General features: G+C 51.6%; 5 protein-coding genes across 5 annotated transcripts; 1 reads left to right on the top strand and 4 right to left on the bottom strand.

Annotated features, from left to right (window-relative positions):
• Nucleotides 1-274: 274 nt before the first annotated feature.
• Nucleotides 275-1,069, bottom strand: PFICI_07831 (uncharacterized protein; the record flags this gene model as incomplete). The annotated part of the gene is made up of 1 exon (XM_007836412.1): nucleotides 275-1,069. One exon carries the CDS (start codon nucleotides 1,067-1,069, stop codon nucleotides 275-277), a length of 795 nt encoding a protein of 264 aa, XP_007834603.1.
• A 774-nt stretch (nucleotides 1,070-1,843) lies between these two features.
• On the bottom strand, nucleotides 1,844-3,843 carry PFICI_07830 (uncharacterized protein; the record flags this gene model as incomplete). The annotated part of the gene is made up of 3 exons (XM_007836411.1): nucleotides 1,844-3,219; nucleotides 3,590-3,688; nucleotides 3,759-3,843. The coding sequence occupies 3 exons, from the start codon at nucleotides 3,841-3,843 to the stop codon at nucleotides 1,844-1,846; spliced, it is 1,560 nt and encodes a 519-aa protein (XP_007834602.1).
• A 684-nt stretch (nucleotides 3,844-4,527) lies between these two features.
• PFICI_07829 (uncharacterized protein) lies at nucleotides 4,528-6,200 on the bottom strand (the record flags this gene model as incomplete). Its single annotated transcript, XM_007836410.1, has 2 exons — nucleotides 4,528-5,761; nucleotides 5,815-6,200. The coding sequence occupies 2 exons, from the start codon at nucleotides 6,198-6,200 to the stop codon at nucleotides 4,528-4,530; spliced, it is 1,620 nt and encodes a 539-aa protein (XP_007834601.1).
• A 1,151-nt stretch (nucleotides 6,201-7,351) lies between these two features.
• On the top strand, nucleotides 7,352-9,723 carry PFICI_07828 (uncharacterized protein; the record flags this gene model as incomplete). Its single annotated transcript, XM_007836409.1, has 2 exons — nucleotides 7,352-7,612; nucleotides 7,669-9,723. 2 exons carry the CDS (start codon nucleotides 7,352-7,354, stop codon nucleotides 9,721-9,723), a joined length of 2,316 nt encoding a protein of 771 aa, XP_007834600.1.
• Nucleotides 9,724-10,300: 577 nt separating this feature from the next.
• On the bottom strand, nucleotides 10,301-12,309 carry PFICI_07827 (uncharacterized protein; the record flags this gene model as incomplete). The annotated part of the gene is made up of 3 exons (XM_007836408.1): nucleotides 10,301-11,249; nucleotides 11,311-12,007; nucleotides 12,114-12,309. 3 exons carry the CDS (start codon nucleotides 12,307-12,309, stop codon nucleotides 10,301-10,303), a joined length of 1,842 nt encoding a protein of 613 aa, XP_007834599.1.
• Nucleotides 12,310-13,702: the final 1,393 nt, after the last annotated feature.

Below are 13,702 nucleotides of genomic sequence, written 5' to 3'. Positions count from 1 at the left end.
GCAATCTGATTCACAGCTACGAATTTCACACTTGAAACAGAAAGTTCATCTTATTGGGATATTATCACTTTCATGTTCTCATAATTACTATATACGAGTGAACAGACAACAAAAGCTTGGTCTTCATTTTTTTTATTTACATGAAGCGGAAACACTGGAGTTTATATATGTATTGTTGTATCACAAAGTCCTCGTCTTTGCTTCGCCAATAACCGTATTGGGCATTCATTGGCAGACCCACGTATTTACTGCATTGGAATGACCACCAGTTTCGCTACAGGCCATAGCAGCCCAGTGAGCCCGAATCATTTGCTCGAGGCTTCTTCTTCTCGTGCGAATATTGACGGGTGCCGCGTCTCTTTTGTTCAGGGCCCTCGACCTGAAGCCATGAGAATTCGGATTCCATCTCGGTGTCCAGGACATTGTTGCCACTGCGTCTCCGCTTGCCCTGCTTGTCAAAGTCCTTAACTTGCTGCTCGAGGGGGATCTCGAAAACGTCCCGGAAGACGCTGTTGCGTGGCTTTCTTCCTCTCCTCCGGGACGGTCTCTGGAAAGCAGGACGAGGAGAAGAAAACTCGTCGTTTTGCTCGTCCTCGACATCTTCTTCTTCGTTTGTCAAGAGAAAAGAAGAAGAAGTCTTCACCAATGAAGGAGAAGAGTAGGAAGACCTCGACGCCTTGCAGGCCGTACACGAAACAGTGCCACGATGGCTGATCTCGGCAGCGACCTTGAGACCGTCGTCGCACCGGCCCAGACGTCGGGCTCGACGGGCAGCAGAACAGTACACATTGCGGTGCTTCTTCCCGACCTGGACCCCACAGTCGAGGTGACGGCAGATGGTGAGGTGAATGTACCGCTGGCACATGGAGATGGGAGGGGTGGAAGGTTGTTGCGTGTCGAGGGGTCGAAATTTTCCCTTTTCGATGATGTGGAAACGCTTCTTCGTCGAGATCCAGCGGCGAGGATAGAGGATGATGGCGTTGTTGATGGTGGCGGCGACAGGTGTGTGCGTTCTGCGGACTTCTAGCCAAATGATGATCCAGAAGAAGTAACGAAACCAGAAAAACATTATTTTCTCCAGCCGCGTCCTCAGACTGATCTTACGGGGAGACGGTGATCGCCTCGTTATTTTGGCGGCCTGAGATAGGGTCGCTGCTGAAGAAAGAATAAAAACAAGGGAGTGAAAAACCTGAGAAGACAATGACTTCTCACCATTAAACGAGTGATTCAATGCAGAGGGAACAATAAAGACCAAACCCCTTTTAGGTGTCCAAGATAGGGCATTGTTTGGAGGGGGGCAGGCCTAGTACTTGTGCGGCTTCTCTTGAATGGTGTCGTCGTCTGGATAAGGTTTGCATTGGTCTGTCTCTATCACGACGATTGACATTACTTAGAAGGAGGGGAGAAGAATAAATGTCTCGTCACAAGCCTCTTGTCGACAGGGAAATCGACGACTCCTCGAGCAAGCCTCCCTCTCTGGCAAGGCTTCTAACCCGCTAGTCTTTCTGCTGTTGGGAGTGATTACAATCCTAAGCATGGCAGTAAGAGACCATGAACAAATGCGTAGCGAGACCATAACTTCTATCATAGGTCAGCTGAGTCTCGTCGCCATGGATACCGCAAAGGTTTTCGTCCAAGTTTTAGAGATCTCCGAGAAGTACATGAAAACACGTCAAAATGATATAAAAACATATATACTTGTCGATACATACCCTACAAAAGTATTGCTTATCTATTGCACCGTAACACTGTATCTAAAACGGACCAAATTATGAATCATTAAAAATCAACGCCTGCATTTCTATATCACTCTCTTTTCTCTCTCCAAGAAATCCATAAAAGCTCACGACTTTGTAACGACACCATCAACACCAGTCTCCTCCTCCCACAGGGCGGCACCAGCCTCTCGTAGCAGATTCACAAACTCCTGCTTGCCGCCCTTGGCCGCTAGGAACAGCGGCGTATTGTTGGCACGGTTTCGCTCGTGGACGCTGGCGCCGCGCAGGAGAAGCTCCTTCAGTACTTCGACCTCGGGACCCACGGCTGCCAGGTGCATGGCCGTGTTGCCAGCGTAGTCGGCCCGCATGAGGAGCTGGTGGTTGACGGCATCGCCTTCGAGCAGCTCCACCACGGCGGACAGATCGCCCTTGGCAATGGCGTAGCCTAGCCGAGTAAAGGCAGCCTCAGGGCCGGAAAGTAGGGATCCGCTCTCGTCGAGACCGGCTGCCGGGTGCGTGAAGGCGGGCAGGGCAAGCTCGGTCAGCTCACCACGCAGAGAGCGCGACATGCGGGCGGCTACGTCCGCGGGCTCGAGACCCCGAGCCAAGAGGTAACCGAGCTTGGTCAGGGCAGCCTCGGTCGTCAGATCGTGGCCAAAGACGACGCCGGCCTTGCCGAGAGCGAACCCGGGCGCGTACAGCGGCGAGACGAAGCCGTTGGTGCACTGCGACACGTTGATAACGGTGATGCCGCGCTCCACGGCGGACCGAATCGCCTTGGTCAGGCTGCCGTCGACGCCCGAGGGCGCGTTGCCCATACCGAAAGTCTCGAGGATCAGACCCTTGAGGTCGGGCACACGCAGCACAAAATCAACCATCTCAGGCTTGATGCCAGGGAAGATGCGCACGCATGCCACGTGTGTCGTGTCCAAGTACGGCGTAATCTTGAATTGAGCAATGGCCGTCGGCCGGTGAATCAGGGACCAATTGACCTCGATACCGATGCTGGTAACCTTGGCCAGCGGCTCGCAGTTGGGACTATCGAAAGCCTGAAACTGTGATGCCGAGACCTTGGTCGTTCGGTTGCCTCGGAACAGAGTGTGGTGAAAGAAGAGGCAGACTTCAGGGATGACAAATGTGCCTGCAATAATGAGCGAGCCAAGCAGATTGTCGACAGCATCCGACTGGAGCGCAAAGATGGAAGCTTGAGAACCAGTGAAGATGACTGGCTTGCCGAGGTCTTCCATCATGAAAGACAGGGCTGATGCACTGTAGGCTAGCGAGTCCGTTCCATGAAGCACGACAAAGCCATCGAAGAGATGGTAATTCTCTTGGACCGTATTTGCAATCTGGGTCCAGCCATCAGAGCTGATACTGGAGGAATCTAGCAGCGGGTTGAACTCGAGAGCTCCGTAGCGGACATGCCGCGAGTATGCGCTAGGAGGTGTGCGAAGACTGTCAAGTTGAATCTTCTCGCCATTCTTGATAGCCGAGAGCTTCACTATTGGATACGTTAGCCCAGTTCCCGTGAGAATGCTCAATAGAGTATAGTTTGGATAGGTAGAAGTATAATGGCACAATGAACATCCAGCGAAATGCCATGACGTATGTCACCTGGAGGAATCTCCGAGTGGCATGAATCCTAGGCGAACAGTCTGCCCCTTATCATAGGCGTCGTGCGGAACGACAAATGATATAATTCCATTGTAAAACACCACGAATCCAATTCCTCCCATTTGCCGAATGGGAGTCCAATTCCTTGAGAAGGTAGAAAGCGCACCAAGTTGCGCCACCCTGATGGCGGGACAATTCTCCATTTGAGAACCTTGCTTCCTCGTAAAAGCCATATACCATGACCTGCACTCACGTACCTCTTTCAGATTTGTCATTGAATGACGGCCTTGGCGCCATGGCATTCTCGAGGAACCCATCGACGGGCACCAATCCGGAGCCATCTTCCGAAGGTTGCACTGCGAAACCGTGTAAGTCTCCATCTCATGATTGGTCTCTCTGGAGCCGCCTAGATCAAGTACGACTTACTGCATATCGTTCCGCCGGTGATGATGATAAGGACCCGAGACTCGGGGTAGGACTCATTGCCCTTGACTACTGCCGTAAATCCCATGGTGTATACACGGTGAAAAATGAACAGTCTTTTTTTTCCCCTTCGCTTCTTGTGTTGGGTATGGTATTGATCCAGGTGAATGAAAGTTGCTCTGTGCCTAGATCGGCGCGGACTAGTTATGGAATAAGTAAGCGGCGGCCTTTGCCCAACTTGTCCGTCTCCTACTATGAAGAGGAGAGAGCAACCCTGGTAATAATAAAGAAGCAAAAATTCTCTCCTCTTTGTCGTCACGGCAATAAATTCAAACAGGAACGTGTGATTGTGTAAACAACGTCTATATAAATGTAAGCCGATGGCTGCCGGGTCCTCGTCGGAGTGGTATTCATGTCTCAATAGTGGTGTGTAGAGTCTCTGGGCTCCTATCGGAGTGTCCCAAACAGTTCCCGTTACGTTAGAGGAAAAATTCTCTAGTTTAGCAAGACAAAGAGAAACTTGGGCCCACTCCCCATTCCGTAGTAGTACAGTACTATGCAAATCACATGAAGACGAGGTTGTAAATTAATGCGCTTGCAGACTGGTATGACAGCTGACATGTCGGAAGATGACATTCGGATAGCTGGTGGCCTGTTACATGTTGCGCTACTGGAGATGCGTATTATTTCAAAATTTGGAGTAGGAATGGCTGGTGTCCGACTCTCATGGTGTGTGGTCGATAGTATGTGCTGGATGGTATGTGTGCATGATTTATTCTTCAACAACGTATCCCAAGGCCTGGCCCATCTTGAGCGTCTGTCCCTTTTCGACAACCCAATCGAACCCTCCCTTCTTTTCTGGGCTGTCGCTGCTGGCTGGTGCCTCGAATACTAGAACGATTGTGCTGCCCAATTGAAAACCTCCCATTTCCTCACCACGCTTGATCGCGTGACCACCCAGAATGGCGCTGGCCCCGGCATATGTTGCTTCGGAGTAGCCTGTATAAGGTTCGCCTCTCTTTGCGGCCTCTTCTGCTGCGCGATCAGCTGCAGTGTCGGTCGTCAGGGAATTGGTTCGCAATTCCTTATCAAAGTTGATCTTGATAGAACCAACATTCGTTGCACCGACGGGCACATAGCTGAAAAATCCCCAGCGCCACCGTCCAAGCAGCACCACTCTCTCATTCAGCGTGAAGAGGCCGGGAAGGGTTCGCTGCAAGTAAGGAGATACTGAGTAGAGCTCACCCGCAAAATGCCGCCTACGTTCTACAACCCAATTGGTGGGCGAATGGAATCGATGGTAGTCACCTGGCGCGAGGTAGATGACAGCGTAGTAGAGTGCGTTCTTCTTTTCAGGTGCAATCAGATCATACCATGGCTTCTCTCCGAGGGCCAGGTCAGCTCCTACCGTAGAAACGGCGCTGAGGCTTGAGGGCGTAGTAGACTGGTCTTCGACATTTGCTCTGCCCTTTTTGCCTTTCTCCGGGCCAGAGAGAAGATTAGGTAGAGTGTAGGTGATACCATTGACACGGGCGAATTCTTCATCCTGTTTCACAAGTTCCTCGTCGCCATGCAGTTCGTGTTGTGCTCGACCGTCTCGAACAGATTTCTCCGACGAGCTCGAAACTCCACTGGCAATGCTAGGCGTCGGTGTGTTCTTTCCGAGAAGAGCATCAATGCTATATGTCATGCCCTTGACCTGTTCGATGTCACCGCCTGCGATTTGGCCAAATTGCAAAATCCGGCCATCGGACGGCGAGAGCAGGGCATTGGGGTTCGGGTCTAGTGGACGCACGCCGGGCTTGAGTGTGCGGTAGAAGAATGATGCAAGATTGGGATAGACATGGAGATCAGGCTCTGCCACTTCGTCAAGGTTGACACCAAATATCCAGGAGTATAGCTTGAAGCCCGGGACCCGGAGGTAGTACGGGATGACCAATTCATTGAACTTTCCCCATAACCGCGACATGGCCTTCAATGGCAAAGTAGACATGATTTGGACTTGCCTAGAATGAATGATTAGTACAGGTATACTAGTGATTGAAAGGGGCGAGCTCACCAAGGTCCATCGGGTCTGATTTTTGGTCTCTTTTGCGGTCGCCCTCCCAGATCACCATCGGCAGCTTCTTGTTCCAGTCTTTCCTTCTCACGCACCTGAGTCTTGTAGAACTGTACGAGGCCGAGGAAGCCTACACCAAGAGCAACAGGAATAGGATACCATTGCACCTTTGTGTTTCTCAGTGCAGAACCCAATCGCGATCCGAACTTTTCCTTCTGCTGGCATCGTTGGGACGTCTGTTGGAATTGGGATCGAGGCGTGGTCGCGAACCGGCGTATGCACGTTCGGGAGCTCGCCGAATATGTTTGAGGATAAAGAGCAGTTGTACGTAAAGGCCCTGGCAGAACCCGGGACTTCGCCAGGATCGAGATGTGCTGGGTAGCCATTATGAATCGTGACCGGCTGTTACAGTGCCTTCATTCCAGCAGGGCGTGGAGGCCCGGTTTTTTTTTGCGCTCGACCTATGCAAGCGCACGAGGAGCAAAAAGATTGCGCGCGACCTCAATATGAGGGAAGCCGTGAGAGTGGCCTGTTTACGTGTAACTATGGCAGGAATGTTGGATACACGAGGGCCATGGCACAATATGGATAATACTCTATCTGGATTGAGCTCGAGTTTGCCAGTTCCAGAGTCCAGTTAGATCGGACCAAGGTGACGCTCGACAACTTTCCCCAGTTCTGCAGCTCCCCCCAGGCCTAATGCAGCTCTGCAAGGCCAATGACGCAGCTGTCAAAAGCCGCTAGGCTAGACTTAGGAGCGGTGTTTGGCGGCAGTTCCCAAGCTGTCGGATTCCAGGGTAGGGTGCATACAAGTATTTGATGTACTATTCTGTTTGTACTCCATGTAACCAAGGTGGGACGAGGGAATGATGGTTATATTCAGCAATTGCAGATCATAAGAGATTCTCCCAGTCTCTACTCTATTGTCTTAGCAAGTTTCTCTATTTCCTCCCCAAAACTTGTGTGATTGCAAAGGGTTTGTTCAGACTGTAGAAAACAATCAGGTACAGAGAGGCCCGCTAGGTACATGGACACCGTTCACTAGTTTGGGTATTATCCTCACATTCCCGCCAGGGGTCTTCAGCTAGAGGCCAACGTGGATATTACCAACCGACCCCAACCCAACCAGGACCACGCCGATCTCGAATACCTACCTCCAAGGTAACACGCAAGCTCATCCCACACGGCAACGACGACATGACAGATCGACTCGTGTAGCAGGAGATCGTCTTTTTTTCTGTTTTGGTTCTCTTTCACGGCGACAACGACCTTGATTTCTATCTGTGCATTCTTTCACTGCACATTCTGCCGCCGCTGCCGTCGTTGCAATTCCAAGCCGCTATTTCCATTCGATTTCTAATGCATCAGCATTCGCGCACAGTCCTGTAAATGAGCTTGCCTGAGATGCATCTTGCCCGATCATAGCAAAGACCCAGCAACAGCATCTCCAAGGCAGCTTCATAGTCCTCGACAAAATAGTACTTCAAATACAAATCATCCGAGTACACAGACCGGTCGCGATATTTCGACTGCGACCATGGCTTCCACCGATTCGGATTCAGCCTCCGGAGCCACGTCGCCGACGTTCACACTGCAGATCATATCGCCCTCTGTCAATGTGCCGCAACCACTCAACTTTACTGATCTCCAAGCGACAACTACTGTACAGCAACTGAAAGAAAAGATTCGCAATGCTATAGATGCAAAGCCGAGTGATGTGGCACAGCGTCTTATACACCGTGGACGCCTGCTGTCAAAGGATGATGACACAATGCTGGACGTGTTTGGGGAAGATGCAGTAAGTATGACGACTGCTTGCGCATATGAACTGCTGCTGATAACACGGCATCTCAGGTCCGCTCTACCGAAGTCAAGACGTTGCATCTCGTTCTTCGCGATCTTTCCGACACGCGCCCTGCGAGCGTTTCGCTCCCTACAAACACAAGCCAGCCTGCAACAGCCCCATCACAGAATCGCCCAGCTGGACAAACTCACAACCAGCCTCAGCAACAGCCGCAAGTACGAAACTTGAATGCCCACGCACATGGTCACTTTCCGCATTTGCAGCATGCTCAAATACACGCGACACATCACAACCTACCATTTGGCTTTCAACAGCCAATAGCAGCGGGAGGCGCGGCTCCCCCATTCAACTATCTTCCTCCGCAACTTCAGCAGATGCAACAGGCTCAGCAAATTGCTCAGCAGCAGCGATTGCATGAACTTATTAACCAGAACCAGAGAGAGCGGGCAACGCTAGGTCTTCACGGGGCTCAAGATGCACCTGCCCCTGCTGGTGTTTCGGGACCACAAGGCCAGAATAGGACTGCCTCACCGCATCGGCCGGATGGCACCAGGACTGTGGTGAGAGAAGGGCTTGGGCCTGGGGGTCAGTCATGGCGCATCACGGTGAATGAAACCGTCTCGGCCCAGCACAATCCGCAGAGAAACGCCAGGACTGGTTCTCCATTCCCTCCGCCTGACCTGCAGAACCTGTTCCGGCCACCAGGCGGAGCACCCCAGCCACCTCGTTCAGTGCCTTTGGCAGGACCTCACGGAGGCTCATTGTCTGGACCTGATGTGCACAGCATGCTCCGAACAGCAGATGCTGGACAAGCGGCCACAAGGGTCATGACAGATGCGATGCGTCGTAATGCCAGCAATTCTTCGCTTTTCAATCTGGCAAATTCGCAAGCAAACCAACCCATTCCACCTGGCGTCACGGTCCCATCACGGACAGGAAGCGCAATGGGCACCCCTGACCCCTTACGAGCAGCTCGTAATCACGTTCAACCTGCCAGCCAGCCTCAAATGCAACAGTCGATAGGCTCAGAAGTTTATATTCTGTCATCTCCAGAAGGCCCCAGAGCACTGTTAGTAAACGGCAATCTTGGGACATACCAGAGTCCAAATAGCAATGTCCAATTCCCGATTCCTGCACAGGCATTACGTCGCCAATATATGTTTCCGCCACCGCCGTTGCCACCGTTTGGTCTGCATCCCGGCATGCAAGCACAGCCGGGCCAAATGCACCACCTTCCTCTCATTGCCAACCCCTGGGTGCCTCCTGCTGCTGATCATGCGACGCAACACAACCCGCAGCATCAACAACAGCAGCAGCAGCAGGCTCAGGCCCCAGCACCTCTGCCTCAAGGCCTACCCCTGATTCCCCAGGCGCAACCGCGTCTGGGCCACGGTATTGCTCACCCGGGTAATGTCCAGGTCCGTGCAATTGCTGTGGCACAGTTATGGCCGCATATCTGGATGGTGATTCGCCTCCTCCTCTTCGTGTGGTGGTTTACGTCGCCCACGGCAAGTTGGCAGAGATGGTTCACAGTCACGGCCATTGCCTTTACCCTGTTTCTCGTCAATACCGGCCTGCTCACGCCACTCGCTGAGCAGTTTTGGACTCCCATGCGCCGACATCTAGACAATCTTATGCCCGCGGCTGATAATCATGGCCGTGAACGGCCTGCCAGAGCTGGAGATGCCCAAGCCAATCATGGAAATGTTGGCGTACAGGGTGATGGGGGACAACCAAACCCGGCTGAAATGGCTGCCCGACTGGTTCGGGAGAGGAGAGTCGCCAACGGTAATTGGCTCATGACTCAAGCCCGAAGACTAGAGCGTGCCGGCATTCTCTTCCTTGCCAGCATCGCTCCAGGAGTAGCGGAGAGACACATTGCCAACCTTGAAGCAGAGGCTAGAGCTGAGCAACAACGTCGAGAGCAAGCAGAAGCCGATGAGCAACGGCGCATTGCTGAGCTTGCAGCAGCTGAGGCTACGGAGGCGTCCGGGCAACCTGCGGAGAACTCTGAACATGCCGAGACAACTGCGCAGGAACCGCCCGAAGAGAGAGGCGGGGATGAAAGACCCGAAGCTCCTGAAGAGCCACTTATTGCTATTTGATTCAGGAGGTTATTTGATACAGAAAGACATGTTGGAATTGCATAATGTAGCGGGCTTTGTTCACACAACCTACTTTTGCCAGAAAAAGTAGACACGTATACCAAGTGTAGAAGAATGGCTTTTTTCACTGGTTTTGGAAGAACCACGTAAGGTATTCAATCTGGGCAAGGCAGAGATTGACTCGACTGTATATTACGAGTAAGAAGAAAAAAAAAATGATGAACCACTGAGCGAAACGGCTTTGAATTCAGTTGATGTGACAGCGAATGTGACCGCTGAGTCTGAACCACAGTCAGTCGCTTATAATCTGGTTGGATAAACAACTACATGATTACCCCCATAACCTTGTTCATGGAATGGACAGCACAGGAAACAGACTAAACTGAATACACCATCGCGATGTATTACTGGTTAAGAAACGATATACTGTATAGTTCATTATCAATTGCTTCAGTACTCATTGAATCATTAAACTTGTAACTGGGTAAGGTCAAGATCTTCCTAGGCGGGTTGATCAGAGATTCAGACATACGATATTAATTCGTCTTTGATTACAAGATGCTTCTAGATAACAGGCTTAATGATGCCCAGAATATCCCACCTCGTAATCCTGGTGCTGATTATATCCAGAGCCCGCCTCGTAAATCTGACCAGCATGTGGATCAGTGTAGTGCATCTGTCCCGAGTGATGCGGCAGGCCGGGCTGCTGATACGCTCCGGGGCCTGCAAACTGCGTGTCGGGCGCGTAGGAAGTGGTATGCTGACTATCAAGCTCCTGCGGCGCCTGATTCGCCGGCATCTCCTTGTACTCAAACTCCTGCCCAGTCTGGTAGTATCCCGGCGGCTGTGAATATACTGCCCCCGTCTGCTGCACACCAGCATTTCCATCGAGCTCCTTGGCAGGTGCGTAGATGTGTTTGCGTCTTCGGATGAAAAACCAGCAGGCCAGCGCAATGATGGCCAGCCCGGCTACACCACCGACCACGCTGCCTACTATGACTCCAGTTTTCGATCCAGAGCTGGCTCCCGTGTCGGAGTTGCCCGAGTCTGTGCTCGCCCCTGAAGACGATGTGCCGTCCGAGGCTGTCCCGTTTCCATTGGTGCTGGACGAGTTGGTCCCTCCCACAAATAACGTCTTGAGCTCGTCGCTGTCCCAGTCCACCGCGTCCAATCCTCCCTGATCGTACCACGTCTTGACAACATCGGGACTGTCATATGCGGCAGCATCGGGGTCATACGAGTCGCTCCAGGACATGTCGGTCAAGTCAAAGATTCCTAAGCCCTGAGCCCAGGGATCTGGGTCCACCAGCGAGTTTGGAAATCCGAGCCAACTGTTGCCGCCGCCGACTACGAGCATCTGGCGGTTTGTCGTGGCGCTGTCGTTGCGGCCCACGGTCACACAGGCCAGGTTTGATCGAGGCGTACCTGGATTTGGCGACTTGAACATGACGAACCCTGGTAGCGAGAGGACGTAGACATCGGGGGATGTGGTCTGTGTCTGGTCCGAGGAGCCTCCGTGAATAAAGCTTTACAGTATGTCAGTATGCTCGTATACAGCACGCCCAAGACCAGCTCAAGATGACTTACATCTCGTAGGTTCCGTTGGGCCCCTGAACGCCAACAGTACAGTGACCTTCCCGCTTAGTTGGTTTCGTTCCCGTTACAGCTTGGTTGTGCCAAGTGTTGTCTTCCAAGTTCATAATCCAAATATTGTTCCATTCCAATTGCTCGTATTCGAGAAGCGCGCCGACGGGGGCTACCGAACCACCGAGGAGGATCAGGAAACCACTTGGTCCAAAGGGGACATACTCGAGGCGTCCGTTGAAGGTCGTGCCATTGGCACCCAATCCGGCGGAGCTCGCATTCTTCCACTGGCTTTCCCCCATATCAAAGGTGACGAGACCTTGCACGGCGAGACTGTCGCCCGTGATGCTCGTATCCACATACTTGGTCGCGGTTCCTCCAACTGAGTAGCCGATGCCGTTGACGGTCGTGTAGGCCGAGCCTACTGTTCGTATCGAGTTGGACCAGGCCACCACATTGGAGACCGACACCTCTGACCACTCGCCACCGCCCGAGCCATCAGCCGTGAACTTCCAGATCTCGTTCTCCACGGCCGCGCCAAACCAGGCAGACATTCCACCCCATGTGTAGAAGGCAGAGTTGGCAGGATCCGACCACAATACTTGCTGGTCTTGTGGCGGTGCAGCCTTTTCAATGGACCGCAATGAAACTGAATCATTGGTCCATGCTTCATTCAAAGGCAAGGACAAGGTTGTGTTGACTATGCGTTGGTTAGCTATACTCGATCCATAAAGTGTGTTTTCAAGATGATATCTTCACAGATTCGTCTTTTCTCGTATCTCCTCGCCGAGACTTTTTGTACATACCTGGATACGAAGGGTGGTCTCCGTTGTATTCCCCATCTTCTAGCTGCGCAAGCTCGCCACCATCAATGTAGACATAGTCTCCCAGCACCACTGCATTGGCATATGGGCGTCTAAGAAAGTTGGCGGGAGTTGGGTTGTCCACTCCAGCGAGCGCCGGACTTGCCCATAGGAACGAGAACAGCAATGCGGTGAGCATCGCGTCAGCCCTCCCCTGAATATGAGCCAGACAGAGTCCTATTTTCTCGTGTCAATTCTTGTCACGGCTTGAATGACACGCCAACGCGCAAAAACGCGTGGGTATATTCGATATGCTTCGCACGGGATGCAGCAGAATAAGTAGGAAAGAGAAGGTGAAAGAAAGAAACATCTTTCCCAACCATGAGATTGTCTACATGATGGCAAAATCATGGCGGCAAAAGAGCGGGAAAGCACTTCAGCTGGCTAGGATGTTTGAAGCGAAGGAGGCCTAGACATGGCCTCTTCATTGCTCAAACGGAAAGGCGCCAGGGAGTAGTAGCTCTAGCGCTATGCTTGGCAGCATTGTCTAAATTGGAACTTTACACCAGCTGTTTTTAGACACAAACCCCTGTTGTTGTTTTTTCTTCCTTGTTTAGGGAGGGCTTTCTCTCCAATATAATTTTCAGTTTCGGCAGGGGGTTGCTATGTGATTTCAAGATGCTGGAAATCTCCCTTTGATATCTTTGATTGTCCCACTTGGGCGACTGGGAGATCATTTCTGGTAGGTCAGGCAGGACTGTAGCTGGTCTGGGGAATTTTAGCTTCCAAGCCTGCGGTTAGTATATACCTGGGAAAGTAGTGTACAAAAATGGTTCAAGATTGATATGAATACAAATTCAAAGAGATAGGTAAACATAACTTGTGCCGGCCATTCCCTTTTTGTTGCTTGTAAATTAATTCTCCCAAAAGTTGATTTGATGGATGATGATGGGTAGGTATATGATAGCCATGAGAGTGGAGTTGAGCCATGGCACCACGTCCTAGCTGAGCCCAACCCTAGTCTACTAACCGACTTACACCCATGAGAACAATCAAGGTTAGTTGTTATGCTTAGTTCGTACCGCCGGCTCGGAACGCAATCCTTTGGGAATCCTTCACGGCACTTGATAAATTTGGAATCTCAGTCATCGTCTACATAACAATGGATACTAATGCTCGAGAGAAGCACACCCGGAAGAGTCATATGGATATGTAGGCGATTCATTGTTATCTATGGCCATCCGCTAAATCTGACGTGCCTGGAAAACACCACTTGCGGTGAGTTTAGGGGTCTAGGAAGATCAGCCAAATGGAGGCATATCCTGTAAGCACTTGCAGCGCTGTAAACTACTAGACAGCATAGCAAGAGACCCTTATTAGGCGCCTTGGCAACGCCTATTTGGTGGCCGCCCAAACTCCAATACACTTGGCTAGACAAGTATTTAGGCTTCAACCCAAGATACTGGCGGCGTGGCAATTCTTGTGGATCGTTCTTCCAAAGTCAGTGGAGTTTTAACCAATATTGTGATATTTCAAGAGTTGCGAACGTCGCTTTCAACTGATCAACTGAGGAAATCTATTCAAGCTCGAGA

The sequence above is a fragment of the Pestalotiopsis fici genome (assembly GCF_000516985.1).
Source record: "Pestalotiopsis fici W106-1 unplaced genomic scaffold PFICI_Scf_5, whole genome shotgun sequence".
Classification (NCBI taxonomy): Eukaryota; Fungi; Ascomycota; class Sordariomycetes; order Amphisphaeriales; family Sporocadaceae; genus Pestalotiopsis; species Pestalotiopsis fici.
This window is presented reverse-complemented; position numbering and strand designations above follow the sequence as displayed.